Below are 23,178 nucleotides of genomic sequence, written 5' to 3' on the forward strand. Positions count from 1 at the left end.
GTTCTTTGGGAGATAGCACTGTTTGGTGAATGAGAAAGCCAAGGAAATATATTAACCTTAAGATCACAAGCAGAGCACCTAGGGAGACTGCAAGATTCTCCATAAGATTTTGTTCCCCATTTGCTCTTTGGGAAGAAATAACAAGCTTTCTTTCGAAAATTTTGCAGTTCCGGCACTAGTTATGCAGCTTTTCTTAATTATCACGTACCCCGCCTTGTCCTTTATCTGTTTAGAGAATTTACAACTAACACAGCAGGTTGTGAATGTTTAATAGATTCTTTTCCAAGGGAAGAAAAGGTCAGCATTACCATAAAATTCTTCTTAAAGATTTGTGACAGAAATGTTCCACAGCACGGAACAGGTGTTGCCGGAGAAACTAAAATCTGCCATGGGAGCTGAGCTCTTAACGAATATTCTGTGCATTATTGGGAAATGAGAATTTTAATGCTCTACGCACATACATGGTGATGTATTGAGTCAGCATAAATTGAAAGGGACTTGGTTTTGTCAATGCATATTTTGTTTGAAGCATCTTGTGTGACTCACTGTCTTCTAAAGAAGTGGACCCATTTTATTAAACACCTCTCTCTCTCTCTCTCTCTCTCTCTCTCTCTCTCTCTCTCCTCCGACCACCCAACCCTAGCTTCACTCTGACCAAGACAAAGGAGATGGGTCCCTCAAGTACATTTTGTCAGGAGACGGAGCTGGCACTCTTTTTGTTATTGATGAGCGAACAGGTGACATTCATGCCACACGAAGAATTGACAGGGAAGAGAAAGCTTACTATACCCTACGTGCCCAGGCTATTAACAGGAGAACACTCAGGCCGGTGGAGCCTGAATCAGAGTTTGTCATCAAAATCCATGACATCAATGACAATGAACCAACGTTTCCTGAAGAAGTTTACACCGCAAGTGTTCCCGAAATGTCAGTTGTTGGTGAGTGTTACATTCAAATGGAAATAAATGTCTGCAAAGGTGAGATGCCACATATGTCCTGTTCTTGTAAATTCAGGCAGTCAGGGTGGGAATTGCGTTTTTCGGGGGAGATGCCATAAATTAGGTCTTTTCTTTTCTTTTTAAGGAAAAACAGTGGAATGGAATGGAATGAGGAAGTGCATTTTCTAGATTAGTGGTTCTTAACCTTTTTTGGGGCCATGCCCCACCTAAGTGTCTCTAAAATCCTGATGCCCCCCCCCCCCAATGACATATAATTCTTATTATTCAAAAAATGGACTCCTATTCACGTGGAGGAAGCCTAAAAGGCCATTCACTGTTAATAACTCATTCTCAAATTGCCCCCCTTAAAAATCAAATCACCCTCCCTTAAAAATCAAATTGCCCCGCTGTGGGGCATGTGCCCCACTTTGGGAATCACAGATCTAGATCCATAATTTTCAATATTTTTGGATCTGGTATCCACTTTAAACCCAAACATGTATTTGGGGACACACTTCATAGCCTTATGGTAGAAGTGCTGCTGTTGTGATGCATTTTATATCCATTATGGATCCCTGCCTATTACTTGTATCCCAGTTATCTATATTCTCCATAAAAAGTGAAGGAACAGAGGATAATTTGAGACTAAACAGCTAGTTGGGAGAACGACTGTGATTAAAACTTAGTGAGAATCCATCACTCCGCAGTGGTTACTAATGAATAAATGCACATACCAGAGTACTAGGATATAACTTTTATTGTCACAGTATTACAGAACTGGAAGGTAATCTAGCATAAACTCCTGGATCAGGATTCAGATACATTTCACTGATATGTCCATAGCATGTGTAGAGAAGAAAGTGCACCAACCCATTGGAAGCCATAAAACAAAGATTCTAAAACATTATTTGACCAGAAGGAATATTCGTCCCCCATTTGCAAATGTCGCAACCAATTACATCCTGAGCATAAAAGCATGAGCTGTTCACTCAGAGTTCCCCAACAGAAAATGTTCTTAGCTATCTGATGTAAAATCCAAGCTGTGCACTTTTAGCCATCCCAGAAAGCAGGACTGGGATGCTCCTTAATTCAATAGACCTCCATCACCAAGACACAAATGGCAAATTAATGCACGCTGACCCAGCAAAGCAAGTCTATGTGTGGAAGCAAGCTTTAATGTGCAGATTTCTATTCTGGACTAGGAACCGTGCACAGAGAATAGCTGCAGGTGCACATCTGTGTCACAGAGCAAATCTGGTGGCAAGTCATTCAATCTGATTCCCATATACATTGAGTGTGCTCCATGGAAAGAGACTCACTTTCATGTTGCAATGTGGATGGAAACTAGATTTCTTAGGCTACAGTCCCAAGCTTGTTTGGTAGAGTATAAACCCTATTGAACTTACTGGGACTTACTTCTGAATGAGCTTTCATGGATTTGCACTGTTACACCATTAGTTGTTGCGTATATAAGTAAACTTCGCTCATTTTTTGTATTTGTTTTACTTGGTTTTGAACTAATGGTGTTTCTCAGAAGCATACAGGAGCATGAATCTGTGCCTGTAGAATGGAAACTGCATTTATAAGTAAATCAGTGGATCTGTTTGAGATAGAATCATAATATCACCGAATTGTAGAATTGGAAGAGACCACAAGAATCATCTAGTCCAACCTTCTGCAAGGGCAGGAATCCTTTGCCCATTGTGGGACTCAAACCCATGACCCTAAGATTCAGGGGTCTCATGCTTTACTAGTTGAGCTATCTGTACATGGCTGAGTGCTTCCCATGTATAGCTTGTCACATGTAGCATCAGGCAGCCACAATGCTGTTTGGTTTCACCCCTCAAAAATTCTGAACTGGCCAATTAAAAATAAATAATTCATGATGTGCCACATACTTGGCATCCCAATATTTCAGGAGTCTGCCAGATAAATAGCAGTGTGAGGAAGGGTCATAATTAGGTATGGACAATCTCTCAAAGGACCTGTTGATGGCATTTTACCATTGCACTGTGGAGAGTGTATTAACTTATGGTCTGTGTATGTGGTTTGGAAGCTGCATGGCCAGGGAAAAAACAATGCTGTCCAGGGTTGTAAAGACTGCAGAGAGAATAATTGGGTGCACTCTTCCCACCTTAGATCAAATCTATGCTGTCAGGTGCCATAAGAAAGCGGCAGAGATAGCGCAGGATAGTACGCACCCCAGAAATGATCTCTTTCAGCTTCTGCCTTCTGGAAGAAGGTATAGGGTTATAAAGGCCAGGACTAGCCGCCTGAGAAACAGTTTCTACACAAATGCAGTTCTGGTTCTAAACGCAGCATAAGGGGTCTCTATAGAATAGTGTATTTTAAAATGGGGTTTCTGAGTTTTTAGGGGTTTTTGAATGTTTTACGTAGTTTTTTAATTTCATTGTTCTGCATGGGACAATGACAATAAAGATATTGTATATCCCAATTTTGGATTCTCGCAGCTTCTCACTTTTCCAATCTTCGATTCAGTTCTCCACATTTCTGCAGCAATTTGTGATTGATTGCTTTAAAATTCTTATGATAAATTGTCAGCATTTTGGTACATATTTCTTTATGCAGTTTTTACTAAAATACAAACTTTTGCAAACAATTTCCCCTAATATAATGCATTTCTATGCACACTTACCCCAAGTATATGCATTTTGGTACTCATTGTTTAGTTGTAGAACTACATCCCAAAATTCATCGAAGTGCGAATTTCAAAAGACAGCTGTGTTTTGGTTTACGTGTTGATCTGACAAGTCCAAATTAGGTAGTTTCTCATTAAAATTCAAATAAATCTGATTTTCTCCTCCATTCTCCCTAGTTCACAAGTCTCATTTTATTTCTATGCACTAAAATGGGAAGCAGGTTGTGTTTCCTTGTGTTTCCGGAGAGTCCCGTATAGCACGGCACAGTTGTTTTGGAACACGTTACATTTGGAACACATCACATTACGGTTGCATTCTTAACAAGATCCTGCCACACCAGCTGTTTAACTCTCTCTCTCGTCTCATCACTCAACAAGTAGTACTTATGTCCTAAATATTAATCCACTGTCTATGAAACAATCGGTGATTATCCCGGGAGTCTCAGGGCTGGATTAAAAGATCTAGAGGCTCTAGTCTAAGCCCTGGTTTGAGGAGCCGCCTCCACAATGCAATTTGTCTCTCACACGGCAGCAACTTGTAGAGAAATATATATTGGATATAATTTTTCTTCCTTGGCTGCAACACGACGCCCCCGTTCTTTTATTATCTCTGGGTGAGTTATCTTCACCACGGCTTTTCTGTTGACTTGCTAAGGCCAATGAAAGACTTTGCGGCTTTGAAAACTCTTTAGGATTTTTATCCTTCGCTGTTCTTTCACTGTGTCCGTTCTATTCATCTCTCCTAACCTACTTATTCTCTGTCTTTAATTTCTCTGCCCACCTTTTCCCTACCTTTGGATCTTTGGGCTTTAGCAGCTCATCCTATGAATTACCCCACCTACATTTCTCAGCATTGCTGATGCTATCATCCTTCCTCATTGGTCCCTCGGCCCTCTAATCTCTTCTACCCTCCTACCTCAGGGATATCAATGCAAACTTCACACAGGTGTGACCTCCCTCTGGGTTCACAGGCGTTTTGCTGCAGTTATCCTGCCATCATTTCCAGCTAGCGTTCCTTTTGTCTTTCTCTTCAGACGTCCAACGAACTATTTATAGCAGCTACCACATACTTTTGGTCCTCGGGCTTTTTCGTTCACTCCATCATTAGTATATGTCCTCTCTTCCTGTTTCCAAAGCCACAATAATTCTTCTCAACTGGGCACCCATCATACTTCCTTCATTTGCCCCAGTGGTCTTTGAATATTATAGCTCCGCCACACAATCAAGAAACAATCCACAGCAAAAATCCACAGCAAAACCTATTATCAATCCCCTTATGCATTGAACATGATTTCAGATCAGGGTATTAATGGCGTTGTGCCAGTGGTTTTCAATCAGTGTGCTGTGGCACCCTAGGGTACCTTGAATGATGGTCAGGGGTGCCTCTGTCCCTCTTACATTCCCTCCCTCCTCTGATGCCCCAGGGGAATGGGGACATCCTCTTCCCAGGCTCCTGTGGGGCAGTGTGAGGAGGCACCTCTCTTTGGGGTGGGGGGCAGTTCAGAGACCAGGGGTGGCAGTCTTGGCTGCCCAGAGGACTCCCAAGAGAGATGGGGGAGGAGAGGAGGCCAAGGGAACACTCCACAAGGGAGGGTGTTCAAAAAAGGGTGAGGGGCTGCCGGCTCTGCAGGTAAAGGGTGACATAACTGGGCTCCTGAGCCCCACAGGGGTGCCACAGAAAGAAGGTAATTAGTCAAGGGAGCCATGGGCTCAGAAAGGTTGAAAACCTCCGACTTATGCAATATATATGGGGCTTACTGTATATTTCCTCTCCAAAAAGAATTCAGCCCAGTTACAGGGGAAGGAAACTGGCAACTGTGAAACCACATTTCAGAGACAGCTCAGTATGCTTTGGTGCATGTGGGGGTGGGGTGAACCCCACTCAAAATGCCCCACTCCATGGCAATAAAAGTCAAGTAGTATGCTAAATAAATGATAGCATTCACCTCTTTGACGTTAGGCCAAAATCTGCTGCCTAAAGCACCCTTCCTCAACCTGCACAATAGTAGGGGCAGCACTTTCCGCAGTTAGTGTGCCTTCAAATGAAACAATTAAAATGGCAAGGCCAACTACAAAGAGAGATTCAGGCATTCATAACCTGTTGTTCTTTGCCCACTCAGATGTAGGACCTGTACCCATAATGTCCACTTTTTCAAGCCCCAAACTAGGATGTTTGTCTTCTGGGAGCCGTGCTTCACTCTCGCCCTAGAAAGCACTTTTCTGAGGCAAGAGAATGAGGTTAAGCCACCCAAAATGGCCACTATGATCCCACACAAAAAACCAGGCTGTCCCATTTTTCCCAGGGCACTCGGGAGGTACGATGTGGAATCATAGAATCATAGAATCATAGAGTTGGAAGAGACTACAAGGGCCATCAAGTCCAACCCCCTCGAGTGTACCCAGTCGTGTTTTTCCCTACTGTCCATTTCTAAAATGCCCTTTAAAAGGTAAAGGGACCCCTGACCATTAGGCCCAGTCGTGACTGACTCTGGGGTTGCGGCGCTCATCTCGCTTTATTGGCCAAGGGAGCCGGCGTACAGCTTCTGGGTCATGTGGCCAGCATGACTAAGCTGCTTCTGTCGAACCAGAGCTGTGCACGGAAATGCCATTTACCTTCCTGCTGGAGTGGTACCTATTTATCTACTCGCACTTTGACGTGCTTTCGAACTGCTAGGTTGGCAGGAGCTGGGACCGAGCAATGGGAACTCACCCCATTGCAGGGAATCGAACCACCGACCTTCTGATCGGCAAGTCCTAGGTTCTGTGGTTTAACCCACAGTGCCACCCACGTCCCTTTTAGCCTCCCTTTAAAATCCTTGTTTCATTTGATGTACCTATCGCACTTCATTTGAAAAACAATAATTCCAATTATATTTCAATATTGATCTATGGACCAGAGAACAAGTAATGCACATTGCAATCTAAGGAGAACATCCCCCCCTTGCATCGGAGCCAACTCCTAGGGACCAAGAACTCCTAGGGGCCATCAAATATTTGAGGGGGCTGTGCCCCCAAAAGTTAATGAGCATTGCCATTCAAGTGGTGTTTGTGCACCATGCCATATGATTACTTATATAGGGTGGGGCTTACATGCCCCCTCCCCAATATTTTATTCAAGTTGGCACCCCTGCCCCCTCTCAACAGGAGCATTCGGTCCAGAATTTAAAATTACAGAACTGTAGCACTGCTCTGAAGTGTGGGATATGCAAGCACAGTGCATCCCTTCTCCACCCAGCAAACCGCTCTGCCACTTAAGGCAGAACAAACAGACTTAAAACACACTTACTCTGCATTTTACAGGAGTGGCCTGGGACATTCATCTCCTTCCACCACCACCCCCTTTGAATTTGTGGCTATCTGCTATGATCACCACGCTTGGAGTCATTCCTGTTGCATTAAGAAGACTATCACAGGGATCTTATTTAAAGAATGACTTGAAAGAATCTTTTTGAGAGCTCTCCATTTTGCAGAATAAGGAGGGAAATAAGAATAAGTGACAGACTCTTGACACTGTAGCGCTGCTGTCTGCAGGCAGAGTGTCAAGTTGTCGAATGCTCTTCCATTTTTATTTTAAAGAAAGTTTATTGCATGTATTAGCTGCACCAGAAAGAGGGCCGTCTAATGTATACTCGTTTGCTGCATGCAAGGTGTTGTTGATTTTAAAGAGCATTCAGAAATATTTTTGGCGCTCACCCAATCTGCAGTTTTCAGTGGTGTCGTCCAGGTATCTGTTTCTGTGTCGTTACACCTGCTCATCCTATGTAATTTGGTTCTGGAAGCTCGAAAGACTTAAGCTTGGGCAAAATACACACAAACACACACACACAGAGAAAAATGAGGTGGAAATGAAGTGACAATTACAATGTGGCTTGCACTAATTCAGCCTGCTAGTTGGGGATTCAAGTTCTGAATGCACCTCCTGCATCTAGAAATCTATTGAAGCAAGAGAAACATGCTGTTCCAACCCTTTCCCACCTGCGCTGGTGTTTCAGAGAGTTTTTAACACAGGGAAGAATGTTTAAAAATGTCATATCCCACCAACCACTGCTGCCTCATGGGATGCAATCCATTCTCCCCTGTGTTACTTCAGATGTTGAGATAAATCACAGAGACTGAATCCTGGGATCTTGTAGGTGCTGTGTTAGGAAGCTCTGACCCCCCACCTCCTTCCATAGCTTAGTAGTACACTTCAGCTTTCTAATGAAGAAGTGTTACATTGTGCTGTAGAATTTGCTTTCAGCAAATATGAGGAAGAGTGTTAAGAGATACCTGCCTGGTGAGCCAGAATAATATTTTAGCTTATTTCTGAACTGAGAAAAACGAAACAAAATGGAAAGGAAGAAGTGGGAAATGGTGTCTCGCAATTTGTTTGGCTTCCCAAAATGCTTCAGATACCCTCCAATTCATTGCTAAAGGACTCGTTGATTCTTCAAAAGATTTGATCTACAAAGCACGGGGCACTGGGTGCACCACTGAAAGGGATTAGAAACTGCCTGGCAAGGCAAGGAATAAAAACGATTTTTCTAAAAAGGTAACAGTATAATAAGCAGAAAAGTAACAAGCCGGGTGGTGCTGCAAGGGTGAGTCAGGGCTCGCTTTAATTGTACCTCAGAAGCCTTTGAAGGCTGTGCGGTTTCTAAACCGGCTAAATGTTGAGATGAAACAGAAGGGAAAGGCCCTTAATGTATTCAAATGGATTGGAACGGATTAAGTCTTCCAGCTGATTAGAAGCTCATACATTTCAGCCCGGCAAAGTGGAAGGCAAGGAAGCTACAGCAAAGAACCCACCATGCCTTTAAAGCTGGCCAAATTATTCATTACAAACTTATCGAATTCAATAGACTGAATCCCATCTCCTGCTTTAATTATCCATCATTTTATCGGTGGTGAATGAAACTGTGCTTTGCCTGAGCCTCTAGCAAGAGCGCAAGTGTTCTGGTGGCAAGTGGTAGTGTTTCAGGGCTTCTTTGCAAAAGACCCCAAGTCTAAAGTTTAGGAAAAAATACCTTCTACCTTGAATACCAATTGCAGATTGACTGATGGATAAACAGAACTTGGCAATGCAGTTAGGTAATTTTAGTCTTCAGATTTACCTGTTTTACAGAGGTTTCTTCTCCAGAGTGTTGTGTCCTGCTTTATTTTGGGAGTCCTGCATATTTTAGGGTTGCCATGTGTCTGGACATATCTGGAATAGTGCAGTTGGCAGCAGTGTGGAGGTGGAAATCAGTCCAATGTCTTGGAACACCTGGACACATGGCAGCCCATGTTGGAAGTTCCGTTCCCCCCCATTTCCTGGCCTTTGCTTTTGTGATTTTGCCCAAAAAGCTCAACGATTTTAGGTATAACTTAAAGAAGCTCAACAACTTTGCCAAAAAAGCTCAACAACTTTTCTGTCCGGATTTTCACTGTTTGAAACAAGGCAGCCCTAGTGTATTATGATGAGTGAAACCCTGAACATTTGCCCCAAAGTCCTGCCCCAACAATATTGTTAACTAACTAATTGCTTGCCCTTCACCGGAAGGTCCCAAGGCAGGTTACAAAATTAAAACACAATATTTCAAAGATGCCAGGAGTTTAAACTGTGACCTTCTGCATGCAGAACAGATGCTCTGCAACTGAGTCGCAGCCTTTCCTCAGACACAAAAGAGCCATCAAAAGTAGTAGTCCTCCATCTTTTCCTCCCCCTGCTCCCCTGGCCATGTGTCAGATATGATGTGGTACCATCACTGAATTTACCCACAAAGATCAACCAGGAGGAGTGGAAGCAGGAAAACACAAAGGAGATTCTGACTAAGCAACAGGAGAATCTTTCTTATAGTAAGAGCTGTTTGACCGTGGAATGGTCTTCCTCAGGAGGTTGTGGACTCTCCTTCCTTGGAGGTTTTTAAGCACAGGTTGCAGGGCCATCTGTCATGCATGCTTTAGCTGAGATTCCTGCATTGCAGGGGGTTGGACTAGATGATGTTAGGGGTCCCTTCCAGCTCTATGATTCTATGATATCATATCCCACAAAGAGAGGAAGAGAGAAGGTCTATAGTTGTTGGTAGCCACTTGCATCTGCAGTAACAACTATTTTTGCCTTCTGAATCAAATTCTAAATCTATACAGTGGTGCCTCGGTTTTCGAACGTAATCCATTCCGGAAGACTGATTGACTTCCGAAATGTTCAAAAACTGAAGCATTTACTTCCAGAAGGATTTACTTATGGAAAACTCAATAGGGAAGCCATGTGGCACATACATTCGACTTCCGAAAAGCATTCAAAAACTGAAGCATTTACTTCCAGGTTTTCAGCATTCGAAAACTTCGACTTCCGAGACGTTCAAAAACTGAAGTAGCACTGTACTTAAAATAATAACACCTATATGGATCTCATTACTGTTTTCTACTAATTATAAGGGAACTGCATATTACCTGATCTTCAGTATATTTCATATATGGGCACAAATTGCAATAAAAAGAGCAAAGGTCACCAATCCATGTCTGCACCTTTCTCAGCAAGTATACACAAGGTTACACATGAGGAAGGGCTGCCTCATTCTCTTCAATGAGAATAAAGTCTTGGAGACTGACAGAGGGCTGATTCATACCCACAAAGCTTATGTGTGACTGAAACAACCATCTACCTTACAGGCACACTCAGCTGAGAGCCCGAATGTGCTGCAGCTCCCTATTGAATGCAAAATATTTTGGCAAACCCAGATTTGCTGTCACATAATGTGTGAAAAGACTACATTCAGCATTCAAATCCCACAGGGGGAAATAAAGAAACACATGCAAGCATTAGCACAGTAACTTCACATTTGTGGCCACTAATTCAATCTCCTCGTTAAAATGTCTATTCTACCACATAAGGCAAAATCACAGTCATTGTAAGAGGGAAGAAATACGATGCACTGTTCAGCGGCGGATTTGGGAACGTTTAGATACTGCCCCATTTTTCTTTCGTATTAACCTCCAAGGAAGATGCTGAAGAGGTTTTCTTTTAAAGAAACACGAACAGTAATTTCACAAGGCACAGTATAAACGATGAAGAAAAAGAGGATAGCCTCGAGCTGGAATTTAGAAGGCTAATTCTTGCTGAATAGCAAGAACAACAACTGGAGGGGCACAACGTCTTTCCATCAGAATCATCATGGCTTGGGTCTTGCTAAGGTAGCAAACTTGCATAAGGCCCTTCAGCAGAAATCACTGTAGGTCAGTGCTGGAGAATGTGCTTTGCATCTAAAAGGTCCCCAAGATCATTTCTGGGTATCTATAGGTAGATCTAAATAAGAGAGACCCCTCTGGAGCAGTGTAAGTCAGTTTTCCCCAACCTGGTAGGTTCTAAATCTTTTGTGCTATAACTGTCAGCAATGGAAATCCCAAATATCTGGAGAGCATGCAACGGTAAGGCAGATCCCTACATTCCTTTACCACTTCCGACATCAGGTGGGGCTGCAGATGACTGAATGTACACAATAATTTTTTTAAAAATCCTCCACCTAGGAAACTAGCATGGGAGGGGACAGAATTCTGTCCTGGCATTCTCTGTAACATACTAGTTTTGTAGGCAGAGGGATGCCTAAAGTACATACCAAAAGTGCTATCTTTCTAGAAAAAGAGGTGCCATAATAATAATAATAATAATTTATTAATTATACCCTGCCCATCTGGCTGGGTTTCCTCAGCCACTCTGGGCAGCTCCCAACAGAATATTAAAACACAATAAAACATCAGACATTAAAAACTTCTCTAAACAGGGCAGCCTTCATATGTCTTCTAAAAGTCAGATAGTTGTGTATTTCCTTGAGATCTGATGGGAGGGCATTCTACAAGGTGGGCACCACTACCGAGAAGGCCTTCTGCCTGGTTCCCTGTAACCTCACTTCTCGCAGTGAGGGAACCTCCAGAAGGCCCTCGGAGCTGGACCTCAGTGTCCAGGCTGAACGATAGGGGTGGAGACGCTCCTTCAGGACTGAGTTCCCCCTATATATTATAATCAGGGAAAACCGCCTAGAACTGAAAACAAGAACCTTCTTTTCTGTATGTGGGTGATGGTATCATAGGTGGATTTAGGGGAGCATGACAGGTTCTGTCACACTGGGTGCCAAAGCTCAGGGGCACTGCAAGAGTTGCCACAGTTATTATTTAGAATGGATCATGAGAAGCCGGTATTTGTGTGTGTAGATTTGGTATTGCACAACACACCACTGAAATTTGAGACCCCCATGGTCGGCCACCAGTAGTGTCTGAACCCATTTTTATTTTGCTCACACCACGATATATTTTTGTCAGTGTGAAATGAAATATAGCCTTGAAACTCTGTTCAGTATTTACAAGGGAAATTAGTGTCACTCAACTAATTCATGCAAGGAGGGTGTGTTTCAGGAATTAATTTATGCAGGGAGAGGCATCTGGGTAACCTTGAGTCCTGCAGCTCAAAACTGTGTTGATTTAGCCCTTTGCTAGCCTCCATGTTTTGAGGATCTTGGAGCGTCCATGACCCACCGGGCATCATGCAGAGGCACTGATGATATAAATTGATACCCAGATGTCCTTGACTCTCCACCCAAGATTCTTTGTTTTAAAATGTGGGCTTCTATGACAAGAGATTCCAGAGGCAGAACGGAAAATTGGAGTTGTTAATAGGGCTACTTTGAATGCAGTGTATAATGCTTTCAGCATCCGAGATGACGGAACTATGTTTTATTTGAATAGGTACTTCTGTTGTGCAAGTTACAGCCACTGATGCGGATGACCCTTCCTATGGCAACAGTGCCAGAATCATCTATAGCATACTTCAAGGCCAACCATATTTCTCCGTGGAGCCAGAAACAGGTCAGGAATGCTGTTGCTATTTTTCTATATTTCAAGAAGGACTCAAATGCCTTTTTGCCAGTCACTCAGTGAAGCAGAGTACCTATAGCTGCATGCCATATTCTGGTAACTTCAGAAACTCTGAAGTGTGAGAAGTGTTAAAATGCAAATTTGATGACTGTAATCTGAATAAACCCTGGATGTATTAATTTTCTACTTTGAAAACAGAAAGGGGGGTGGGAAAAATATAGGGGATGCAATGTAAGAGCTAATTTATATATAGTATACAGCGAGAGGTGGTAGCTTTCTGGACTGTACCACTTCAGATTTATAAGCAAGGAAGGAGTGGGTAGTTTTTTAATGCTCTCCTGTGTAAAATGTCATCCGCATTTACTGAACTAGTAAATCGGATCAGTGGTTGGGTTCGAAAACCGAGGTACCACTGTTCTAGCTTATATGTCCCCCCTCCCTGAAAGGTTTGGAGAGTGACAACATGAGAACAGGCATTTTCTGTGGTGGCTCCCCATCAATGAAATGCTCTATCCAAAGAGACTGCTTGGTGCCATCATTTCATGTCTTTACATGCCAGCCAAAAACATTCCTCTCTACCCAGGCCATTGGCCATTAAATAAGCTATGGCCTGTTAAACATGGGGTGGGGGCTGTTATTATGATTATTTTATGATTATGTTTTTATTATTATGCTGCATGAATTATGTTCTTAATGTTAAACACTGCGCTGAGATCTTCGGTTAAAGGGCAGTATATAAAATGAAATAATAATAATAATAATAATAATAATAATAATAATGCATGAATTATGCTGCTTGAATTATGTTCTTAATCTTAAACACTGCCCTAGGATCTTTGGTTAAAGGTCATTATATAAATCGAAGAAACACTACTACTAATAATAATATTGCATGAATTATGCTTCTTGAATTATGTTCTTAATGTTAGACACTGCCCTAGGATCTTTGGAGAAAGGGCAGTATAATAATAATAATAATAATAATAATAATAATAATAATAATACATGCAAAGAGTTTTGTACCCACTAATATATAGATTTTTCTCTACATCTTGCTTTTGATCTCTCACCGTGTTGGCCAGTCTTTTGCTGAACTATTCCTGATATTTTAAAACATACCCTCTCAATGTTATAATGGGTACATTATTTGTGTGTTTGTGTGTGTGACTTGCCGTGCAAAGGGAATGCCAGCAATGTTAACAAATGCTTGCTTGTTTTCTTCCAAGGCATCATCAGGACAGCTCTACCAAACATGAACAGGGAAAACCGAGAGCAGTACCAAGTTGTCATTCAGGCAAAAGACATGGGAGGCCAGATGGGTGGATTATCGGGGACCACAACAGTCAACATCACCCTGACTGATGTCAACGACAATCCGCCTCGATTCCCCCAGAGTAAGCTTCCTTTAATAGCCCTTCTGTACTACAAAAGCATCAGAATAAAAGAGTGAGGCGACTGCCATCTGGTTTAATTTAAAGCAAATCTAGATTATGGGGCACACACTCGAACACAAGGCTTATACATGGATTTATTCGCTGTTATTAAAAACAAAAATTAAATGAAATGGGGACATCCTTGTTTGGGGGAGGGGCAGCAGCAGACACAGTTGCAGGAACCCCACAATATTTCTTGGTATTTGGGGTGAAGGTGGGAATTGAGAAGGGGAGGGGGAAATAAGCACAGCTTTAAGAATGAATCATCCTTTGCTGTGACCTGGAGATTGATAATTTTATCAATGGAATTAACAAAACAAAAAAAGAGTGGAAGGGGTGAGTACAATGAACTCCCTGATTAAATGCTGAAGCAGGACACATCTAACCTGAGGGCAGAAGCTGCTTTTTAAAAAGCTAAGGAACTTTGTAAATACAAGGCTATCCACTTCACAGTTATGTGCATTTTAAGCCTATTGAAATCACGGAGGCATGAGTACCAGTGGAAAAGCCCCTTTGCAATGGCAATGCAATTTGTTGAAGTTTTCCCATGCTTTCTGGTCTCAGGAAGAGCTTGTGGATCTTACTTCAGAGCTTTCCCCAAGGAAGTTTGGAAAAATCAAGCCCTTGAAGCTGAACCCAAGCCCTTCCCACCAATGGGTCGGTATGGGGGACTTCAGAAACTGCATATGTAAGGCCCGGTTGCTGCTGGATTCAGTTAATTGCTATGGAAGAACTTGAGAATCTCACACCTGTCAATCTGTTAAGCAGAGAGGCATTGGAAACTCCATTTCCTGGGCTCCCCTGAAGCAATGGGCTGTTTCTGAGAAGACTCAGAAGTATCCAGACCCAAGAATACCTTAAAAGATGAGGTCTTGAAAGCTGCTGAAGCCCACCAAACTAGCTCTCCCTATCATTCCTACAACCCTGTCCTTTGCCATGGAAAGTGGAGAATTGCAATCGAATGGCACCAAGATGGGTCATTACAAGATGGGTCATGACTCCTGAATTTGAGCATCATTACTAGCGGGTGGCGCTGTGGGTAAAACCTCAGTGCCTAGGACTTGCCGATCGCATGATCGGCGGTTTTAATCCCCGATGCGGGGTGAGCTCCCGTCTTTCAGTCCCAGCTCCTGCCCACCTAGCAGTTTGAAAGCACCCTTAAGTGCAATTAGATAAATAGGTACCGCTTTCTAGCGGGAAGGTAAACGGCGTTTCCGTGAGCTGCGCTGGTGCTGGCTCACCAGAGCAGCTTCGTCACGCTGGCCACGTGACCCAGAAGTGTCTCCGGACAGCGCTGGCCCCCGGCCTCTTAAGTGAGATGGGCGCACAACCCTAGAGTCGGACACGACTGGCCCATACGGGCAGGGGTACCTTTAACTTTACCTTTTACTAGGCCAAAAGGGATGCGGGTGGCGCTGTGGTCTAAACCACTGAGCCTAGGGCTTGTGGAACAGAAGGTCAGCGGTTCAAATCCCTGCAACAATGTGAGCTCCCGTTGCTCGGTCCCAGCTCCTGCGAACCTAGCAGTTCAAAAGCACTTCAAAGTACAAGTAGATAAATAGGTAACGCTCTGGCGGGAAGGTAAACGGCATTTCTGTGTGTTGCTCTGGTTCGCCAGAAGCAGCTTAGTCATGCCGGCCACATGACCCGGAAAAACTGTCTGTGGGCAAACATCGGCTCCCTTGGACAGTAAAGTGAGATGAGCTCTGCAACCCCAGAGTCGTTCACAACTGGACTTAACTGTCAGGGGTCCTTTACCTTTACCTTTTTACTAGGCCAAAGCGGTTCTAACACCAAGCTGGAGTACAGTTGAAAAGCTTTTTTAAAGAAGAAGAAGGGGGGGGGAGAGGAGGAGGAGGAGGAGGAGGACTAGGAAAGAAAGATGATAACATACAGAGCACCACAATTCCTATGCTCAGCAGATTAATTCCTCCGATTAGACTAAACAACACAAACTTTTAAATTTATTTTAATTTGTAAGCTCTTCACTAGACTCCATACTAAAGAAATAGATATGACAAAAATGACTTTTCCAGAATAGGGTGATTGGATGCAAAGGAGGAAATTGCACCTTTATTAATCATACAATGACTTTGCATGAGAAGCCATTGTGGCAGGCAGGGGCACCAAATTGGCCCCCGCATCGTGACATCGCAGCAGCACACTAGTTGGGGTATGGATGAAGATGTTGCGCCCAAGCCAGCAAGATGGGTGTGAAGGGCACATTCTGCTGTATGTGCTTCCGACCTAGTAAATAATCAGGTTACTGTGCTAAAGTCAATGAGGTTACAGACATACACACAACACGCAGCAGGATAAAGGCATGTTTGTGGCCTACTGAACTGCACAGAACTCCTCTCACGCTCTCTTAACTTGCTTGCCATCTTTCTCGCCATATGCTTTTTTTGAAAATTACTGAGCACCACCCAGACAATCGGATCTGGGCCCCAATGTGCAAGGCACTGCCCTGGAAGCACCAGTGCCATGGCTGAGCACCCACCCAATTCTGTGCAGCTTTTACTATGCATTGACTCAAGTTGCGAGGAAAGGCCCGTGGTAATATTGAGGTTGATGCCATGGTCAAACATAGGCTTCAATGGATATTTCAAACCTCCCTCCTCTACACACACACACACACACACTCACACACACACACACACATTCTCATTTGAATTTAGCATCCACATGTCACTTTTGGTTAGACTTGCACTCTCTAGAATGATTCTTTTGACTTATTAACTTTGTAGATGGACACATGCACAGAGAGAGACACATAGCCTAAGAGAGAGGAAGAAGTAGGAGCATAGCCCCTGCCCCCAGCTGTCCCGTGGATGCAAATTCTATGTGTCATTGTTTTTAACAACTTTAAGATCTGCTGCAAGTTGTGTGAGGTGATATTCAGTCTTAGCATGCCATAACGTAAAACAGAGGTTTCTGGAACATTTGCATTGACGTATTTATTGATCCACAAAAGGCCTGTTCAATCCTTCTTCGGTGAAATATCTGGAAAAGAGAGCCCTTGTTAAAATTATTGTTGGAGGCCTAACATATGCATACTGAATTAAAGTAAATAAATGTTACTAAAAGCACATTAGTAAAAGTACTACTCAATTTTTTAAATCCTGCCTCCTGAGCTACCAAGGATTTGTTTTTTTTTAGAAAACAATGACAACCAGGCTTTAAAATGCCTCCTGAATAACATTGTCTATACAGTGGACGCTCGGGTTGCGAACGTGATGCATGCGGGATGCACGTTCACAACTCACAGTGTTTGTAACCTGCAGCTGTGCGTCTGCACATGTGCGGGTTGTGATTTAGCACTTCTGCACATGCGCGACCATCGAAACCTGAAAGTAACCTGTTCCGGTTCTTCCGGGTTTCGGTGGTCCATAACCCCAAAAAACGCAGCTTGAAGTGTCTGTAACCCAAGGTATGACTGTATTGAAAAGGCACAAGGAAAACAGAGGGAGTTTGTACTTTGTAATATATTGAATCTTTCTCTCCCCCCTGCCCCCGAAAGCATATTTTTGAGAGACTGAAAACTCTTGGTATAGAGAAACAGTTTCCTTTCTGTTTTCCGTTTGTTTGGTGCCATCACATTCTTCTGCAACCCTTTGATAACATACCAAAGGTGGCTGATTTTGCAGCACCCATTATTTTACCATTATCAGTTGAATGATTTTGCTTGTTTAAATTGAGTTATTATTGCTCCCAAGTGTCAAAAGGAATACAAGAATCTGAGATTACTATGGTAACATTGACTTTGACTCTTGGAATCCTTTTGTACATTAGCGCAAGTAGGCAGGAACTACACTTCTTTTGCTCTGTTCCATAGTTCCATAGGAATGTTCAGAAGCTTTAAAAGGAAGGGTGCATCTGATAGGAAAGGAAGGTCCAGATCTACCCATTCCAGTGTCAAGATCGAGCCACAGAATAGCAGGTTCTGCACCACTGCAATAACATACAAGGGAATAGAGTTTACACATTGTCATGGTGTATAATGCCGCAATGTATTTCTCTATGACAAAGACCCTCTCTGTACTGTTATCTACAAGTAAGTTCCACTCAGCAAAATTCCTTTCTAATGTATTTAAAAGTTTGTCATTGACTGGTCTTATATATTTGTATTGTTTCCTCTTGATAAAGACTTGACTCTTTACTTATGGTTGAAGTGCCAACAAACAAGTAACTTAAAGACTTGACAGTGCTTTCCTTGTCCACATTGGACAGGTTGGAGTGGTAACTGCATTTTAAATTATACAGGTAGGTAGCCGTGTTGGTCTGCCGTAGTCGAAACAAAATAAAAAAATTCCTTCCAATAGCACCTTAGAGACAACTAAGTTTGTTATTGGTATGAGCTTTCGTGTGCATGCACACTTATTCTGAAGACCAGTCTGAAGAAGAGTGCATGCACACAAAAGCTCATACCAATAACAAACTTAGGTAAAGGTAAAGGTACCCCTGCCCGTACGGGCCAGTCTTGACAGACTCTGGGGTTGTGCGCCCATCTCACTTAAGAGGCCAGGGGCCAGCGCTGTCCGAAGACACTTCCGGGTCACGTGGCCAGCGTGACATCGCTGCTCTGGCAAGCCAGAGCCGCACACGGAAACGCCGTTTACCTTTCCGCTGGTAAGCGGTCCCTATTTATCTACTTGCACCTGGAGGTGCTTTCGAACTGCTAGGTTGGCAGGCGCTGGGACCGAGCAGCGGGAGCGCACCCCGCCGCAGGGATTCGAACCGCCGACCTTTCGATCGGCAAGTCCTAGGTGCTGAGGCTTTAACCCACAGCGCCACCTGCGTCCCGCTAAAGGTAAAGGTACCCCTGCCCGTATGGGCCAGTCTTGACAGACTCTGGGGTTGTAATAACAAATTTAGTTGGTCTCTAAGGTGCTACTGGAAGGATTTTTAAAATTTTGTTTAAATTATACAAAAATTGCCACAAGTCAGGGCTGAAAACAACAACAACAACAACAACAGGCATGCAATACAGAAAAAGAGTTGATAAATAATTTTGCAAGAACAGTGTCTATGTCCATGCGCAAATGAACACAGGGTGGCGATTCCAATTGGGACGGCTAATCTGGAAGATATCTAAGAGTTGGAGCCACAGACCAGGGTTATCCCAGCAATGCTATCATACATGGTCCCTGTGGCAAGGCACATACTATTTGCATGTACTCAACAGGTGAGCATAGGCCCAGACATTTTCCAGGAGGGTCAACTTGAGGCATGGAGATGGTCAACCTGATGGTGATGGTGTCACTAGATAAGTACTTCTAAATGCTGCTGACTGGATGGGGCATGTCTACCACCAGGAGGCAATAGTAAAGATGCATGTGACACTGTGGTCTAAACTACTGGGCTTGCTGATCAGAAGGTTGGCAATTCGAATCCCCACGATGGGGTGAGCTCCTGTTGCTCTGTCCCAGCTCCTGGCAACTTAGCAGTTCAAAAGCACGCCAGTGCAAGTAGATAAATAGGTACCACTATATGTTCTGCTGTGCCAGAAGCGGTTTAGTCACACTGGCCACATGATCCGGAATAGCTGTCTGTGGACAAACACCGGTTAGGGGTCCTTTACCTTTTTCATCTTAGTAATGTATGCTTCGTCTCTGAAAGCTGACTTGTCTATCAGTGACAAGATGTGGGAATGACACATGACATGTTATTGGTTCTCCATGCACACACAGAGAGAACTCATTTGCTACTTCTGCAGAGTTCACATAAAATGTGCATATAGAATGCAGGCAGTCAACAATAATTTTCAGATGTTTAGACCAATTTTAAGCACTGGCAGCAGAAAAAAGGGAGAAAGATAAGTGGGATAATGTTACAGCTTTCTGATCTTATTGTAATCAAGTTTTCCTACAACTTAATGGAAAGTAAACTAATCTGCATAGCTGCAATCATAACCCTTTAACCATGGGCATTTTGATTTTTTAAAAAAATTGTTGCAGTGTACATTGTTTTCAGAGGAAAGTCTGCTGAGTCCCTGTGAAAACAATGTTTTCTTCTGACTGATTGACACAGCTTATTTAGTATTTCCCCGCATATGTTTTGGTACTGGGATTGTGATTTGTATGAAAGCAAATAATACAGTATTCTAGACATCAGTATGTTATCAGCTGAAGGTTCACTCTCTGTTCTAAATAGATTTCCTGTATTTCATTTCATTTCCATTGTTATTTTGGTCACACGCTCCTTCCATCTACTGTAGAGGATGTTTGCTAAGTCCCTTCAGAGCAAATTTATATCTACAGATGCATACATAACCCAAACTCCCTCCTTCTGGAATGGGTCATCTTTTTTTATTAAGCATTCCTCCCCTTTCCCTTGACAGACTCTTTATTAATGAGACTTATATCATGTTAAAAGTAACAAAACTAATGGGTTCATGAAAGGGCCTAAAAAGTGCTTGATTCATGGAAGTGCTGAAGGCCTTATTGATTCTTTCTTAAAAGAGGAATCAATAAAATTCATGTCAAATGTGAAATTGTACACTAAACTGCTCTTATCTCTTATCTGATTTGCTGACTTGACCATGTATCAAGAGGACTAATGAAATTGAACACCTCTTATGCAGTTATTATCAGAATGCTGTAATATTAATATCAATGAGGAAGGCTTATTCACACTTACGGGAAGCTCCCAAAGACATGAAAACTGTTTTCCAGCATCAGTATTAAACAAAACTGGGGAGCATTTTTGGAAGCATGTGTATGTGTTTGAATATACACATAATTAGGTGAAATTTTACCTGCAGCCAAGCAACTGTTGGTTCTGTTGGGCAACTCATCTGCTCCTCCTTTGTTAAAAGTGCTTTAATGCCATGTTTGAAAGTGAACTTCAAATAAGACAGGCTTGCTGGATTAAAGGCATGACTTCGTGGATTCAGTCAACTTCAAAATGAGAAAGACTGACATATATAGGATAAATTCTGGTATGAAAAACTAATGTTCCAGAACTAAGACCTGCTTCAAGCCTTCCCATTAATCGTTCACTCATTCCACACTTTGCAATACATTTCACATCACTTTCCAAACCGCAAAAGTCCATCTTTAACTGGATTTGTTGCAGTAGGGTGGCAGAACCCTTTAATCTACTTTAAATGTTCAAACCTAAAGTTATGATAGGGGCTCGCTGTTGGAAAAGCCCATTGGGAAGTTGGACAGATAGAATAAGCCTTCTCACATACAAGGTTTTCCAAAGTTATGTCTCTTGAATGAAATCAGTATAACCCAAAGTGTTACTTTCTTGAATTAATGGCTAAAGCTATGGAGTCATGAAACTGCAATCCTATACCTTGGAGTAAGCCCCAGTGAATTCAGTGGGATATACTTCTGATTCTGGGTAGACATTATGGGATTCTGCTGTTAGTCACACATGATTTGTAACTAACAAATGCTTATGTATTTCTGGCTGTTTCTTCTTTGCAGGCTCAGTCCACCTTCGTATCCCAGAATCCTCCCCGGTTGGCACTGCCATTGGAACCATAAAAGCCTCTGATGCAGACATTGGGAGGAACGCAGAACTTGAATACCGCATTATTGATGGTGATGGAAGGGATATGTTTGACATTGTTACACAGAAGGAGACACAGGAAGGAGTTATAACAGTGCGAAAGGTGTGCATTATCTCCATGAATTACTAGGTGCTTTAAAATAATCAGTTTTGATTTTACATTTTATATTTTGCAGAGTTGGTACCATTATTAAAAGTTTGTTGGTTGTCCAGAAATGCCATGTAGCTCTGTTTTAGATTCCACAATTATAGCTGTGCAGTTATTTTAAGGTTATCAGATTTTTTTTTCAAAGAATCCAGGGACACTTCTCTTCTGTGGTCTCCTTTGTTGCACAGCCTTCCTCTGGGTCCCAGCCTGCTCTCTTGGAGCGCTAGCTGCCATGGGGTGGGCTCAGGTCAGGCCTGGGCTCAGCCACGTGTCCTTGTCCTCCCGGTGCTCTCCTACCTCTCCTCCTCAGCGGTGGTGCCTGCAGCAGCGTGGCAAGGTCGGGGCTCCCTCTTTTTTCTCCTTCCGCTTTCTCTCTCTTCCTTATCCTTCTCCTCTCCCCTTTCTCCCTGCGTCAACTCCAGGGTTTTCCTGGCCCCGGAGCACTGCTGGGCTGTCGGCTGGTTGGCTGGGCGCTCTCGCTCCTGACTCGATTTGGGTCACGGGGTGTGTGTGTCAGCGTTTCCCCAAGTGGACGCGCCGGGCGTCCCCGGCTCCCCCTTGGCAGTAGCAGAAGCAGCAGCAGTCTCAGCAGCCCGGAGCCAGACTGGTAGTGCAGTTGGCTCTGGCTGGCTTCAGGAGCTGCTTGCTGTTGTGGCGCCTGCCACTTTGCCTCCCCATATGATGTGTCTTGTGCCGCTGAATCAATCACTCAACATTCATTCCCTACTAATAAATCTGCAACACTTAAAATATAAATCGAGGGACATTAAATGAAATCCGGGGACATTCCAGGGATGGATTTTGTCAGGGGACTGATTTGTGAATCTGGGGACTATCCCTGGGAAACGGGGACGTCTGGTAACCGTAAGTTATTTGCCATACCTTTCAATTTAGCAAAGGTTGCTTATTGTAGGAAAAATATTTTAACAGTAATGCATTCAGAGGTAGAAGAGTGGACCCAAATGCAAAGTATTTCATATTTGTATCAACAGAGGAAAGGCTGTCATCATTAGAGCTGTTGCCATATTTTGCCAAAGCAAAATTCAGAGAAAATTTGAGAGGAAGTGCCTTAGAGATTTGTGGGAAGCCAACAGAGTTTTCATAGTTCCAGAGCAGTTTCTCAAGGGGTTAAGGTCCTGCATAGCCACAACGAATGGGTGTCCACATAGCTATTCTGTGTCTCCCCCTCAGTATCTATTCGGAAGACAGATTTTTGCATTGAGGTGCGTTACCTTTGGCAGTTTGAAAACCTGAGAATATATCTGAGACATAATTAGCATGTACAATGTAAAGTTCTCCTTGAGAACAAGGTTAAGATGGAGGGAGGAGAGTCTCAATAATGTGGGAAGGGAGCGTTTGTTGCCAACATAATATAACTTCAGAGTAAATAGAAGATTTAAGCGCCAAGACAGTCTGGCATCCTTCATGAGTACTAATTTAACTTTAAAGATTTGAGGGGAAATAAATTCAAAAATGTCTCCAGAATCCATTTTGGGTCCACCTTTTGATATCTCTCTGTTATATTGTGCATGCTAATAAAGCTTTGCTCCAATGTCAGACAAGCTGCACTTTCTCTCAGCTTGTTCATTCCCTGGAAATCATTAATTAGCTAGCACTTTTCATCTGCAGTCACAGAGAAATCGGAGAATG

General features: G+C 43.0%; 1 protein-coding gene and 1 long non-coding RNA gene across 9 annotated transcripts in view; one reads left to right on the top strand and one right to left on the bottom strand.

Annotated features, from left to right (window-relative positions):
* LOC310848415 overlaps positions 1-23,178 on the bottom strand; it is a 667,736-nt gene that overhangs the window by 513,185 nt on the left and 131,373 nt on the right. The window lies entirely within an intron of this gene.
* Positions 1-23,178, top strand: part of CDH10 (cadherin 10) — a 396,680-nt gene that overhangs the window by 354,140 nt on the left and 19,362 nt on the right. For all 8 annotated transcript variants that reach the window (XM_083747260.1, XM_083747255.1, XM_083747256.1 and 5 more), the window contains 4 exons: positions 644-938; positions 12,298-12,417; positions 13,653-13,820; positions 21,296-21,483. In XM_083747260.1, the coding sequence (XP_083603386.1) occupies positions 926-938; positions 12,298-12,417; positions 13,653-13,820; positions 21,296-21,483 (489 nt within the window). In that variant the 5' untranslated portion in view covers positions 644-925. The remainder of the gene's footprint in view (positions 1-643; positions 939-12,297; positions 12,418-13,652; positions 13,821-21,295; positions 21,484-23,178) is intronic.

This window comes from Podarcis gaigeae, assembly GCF_964106915.1.
Source record: "Podarcis gaigeae genome assembly, chromosome: 7".
NCBI lineage: Eukaryota > Metazoa > Chordata > Lepidosauria > Squamata > Lacertidae > Podarcis > Podarcis gaigeae.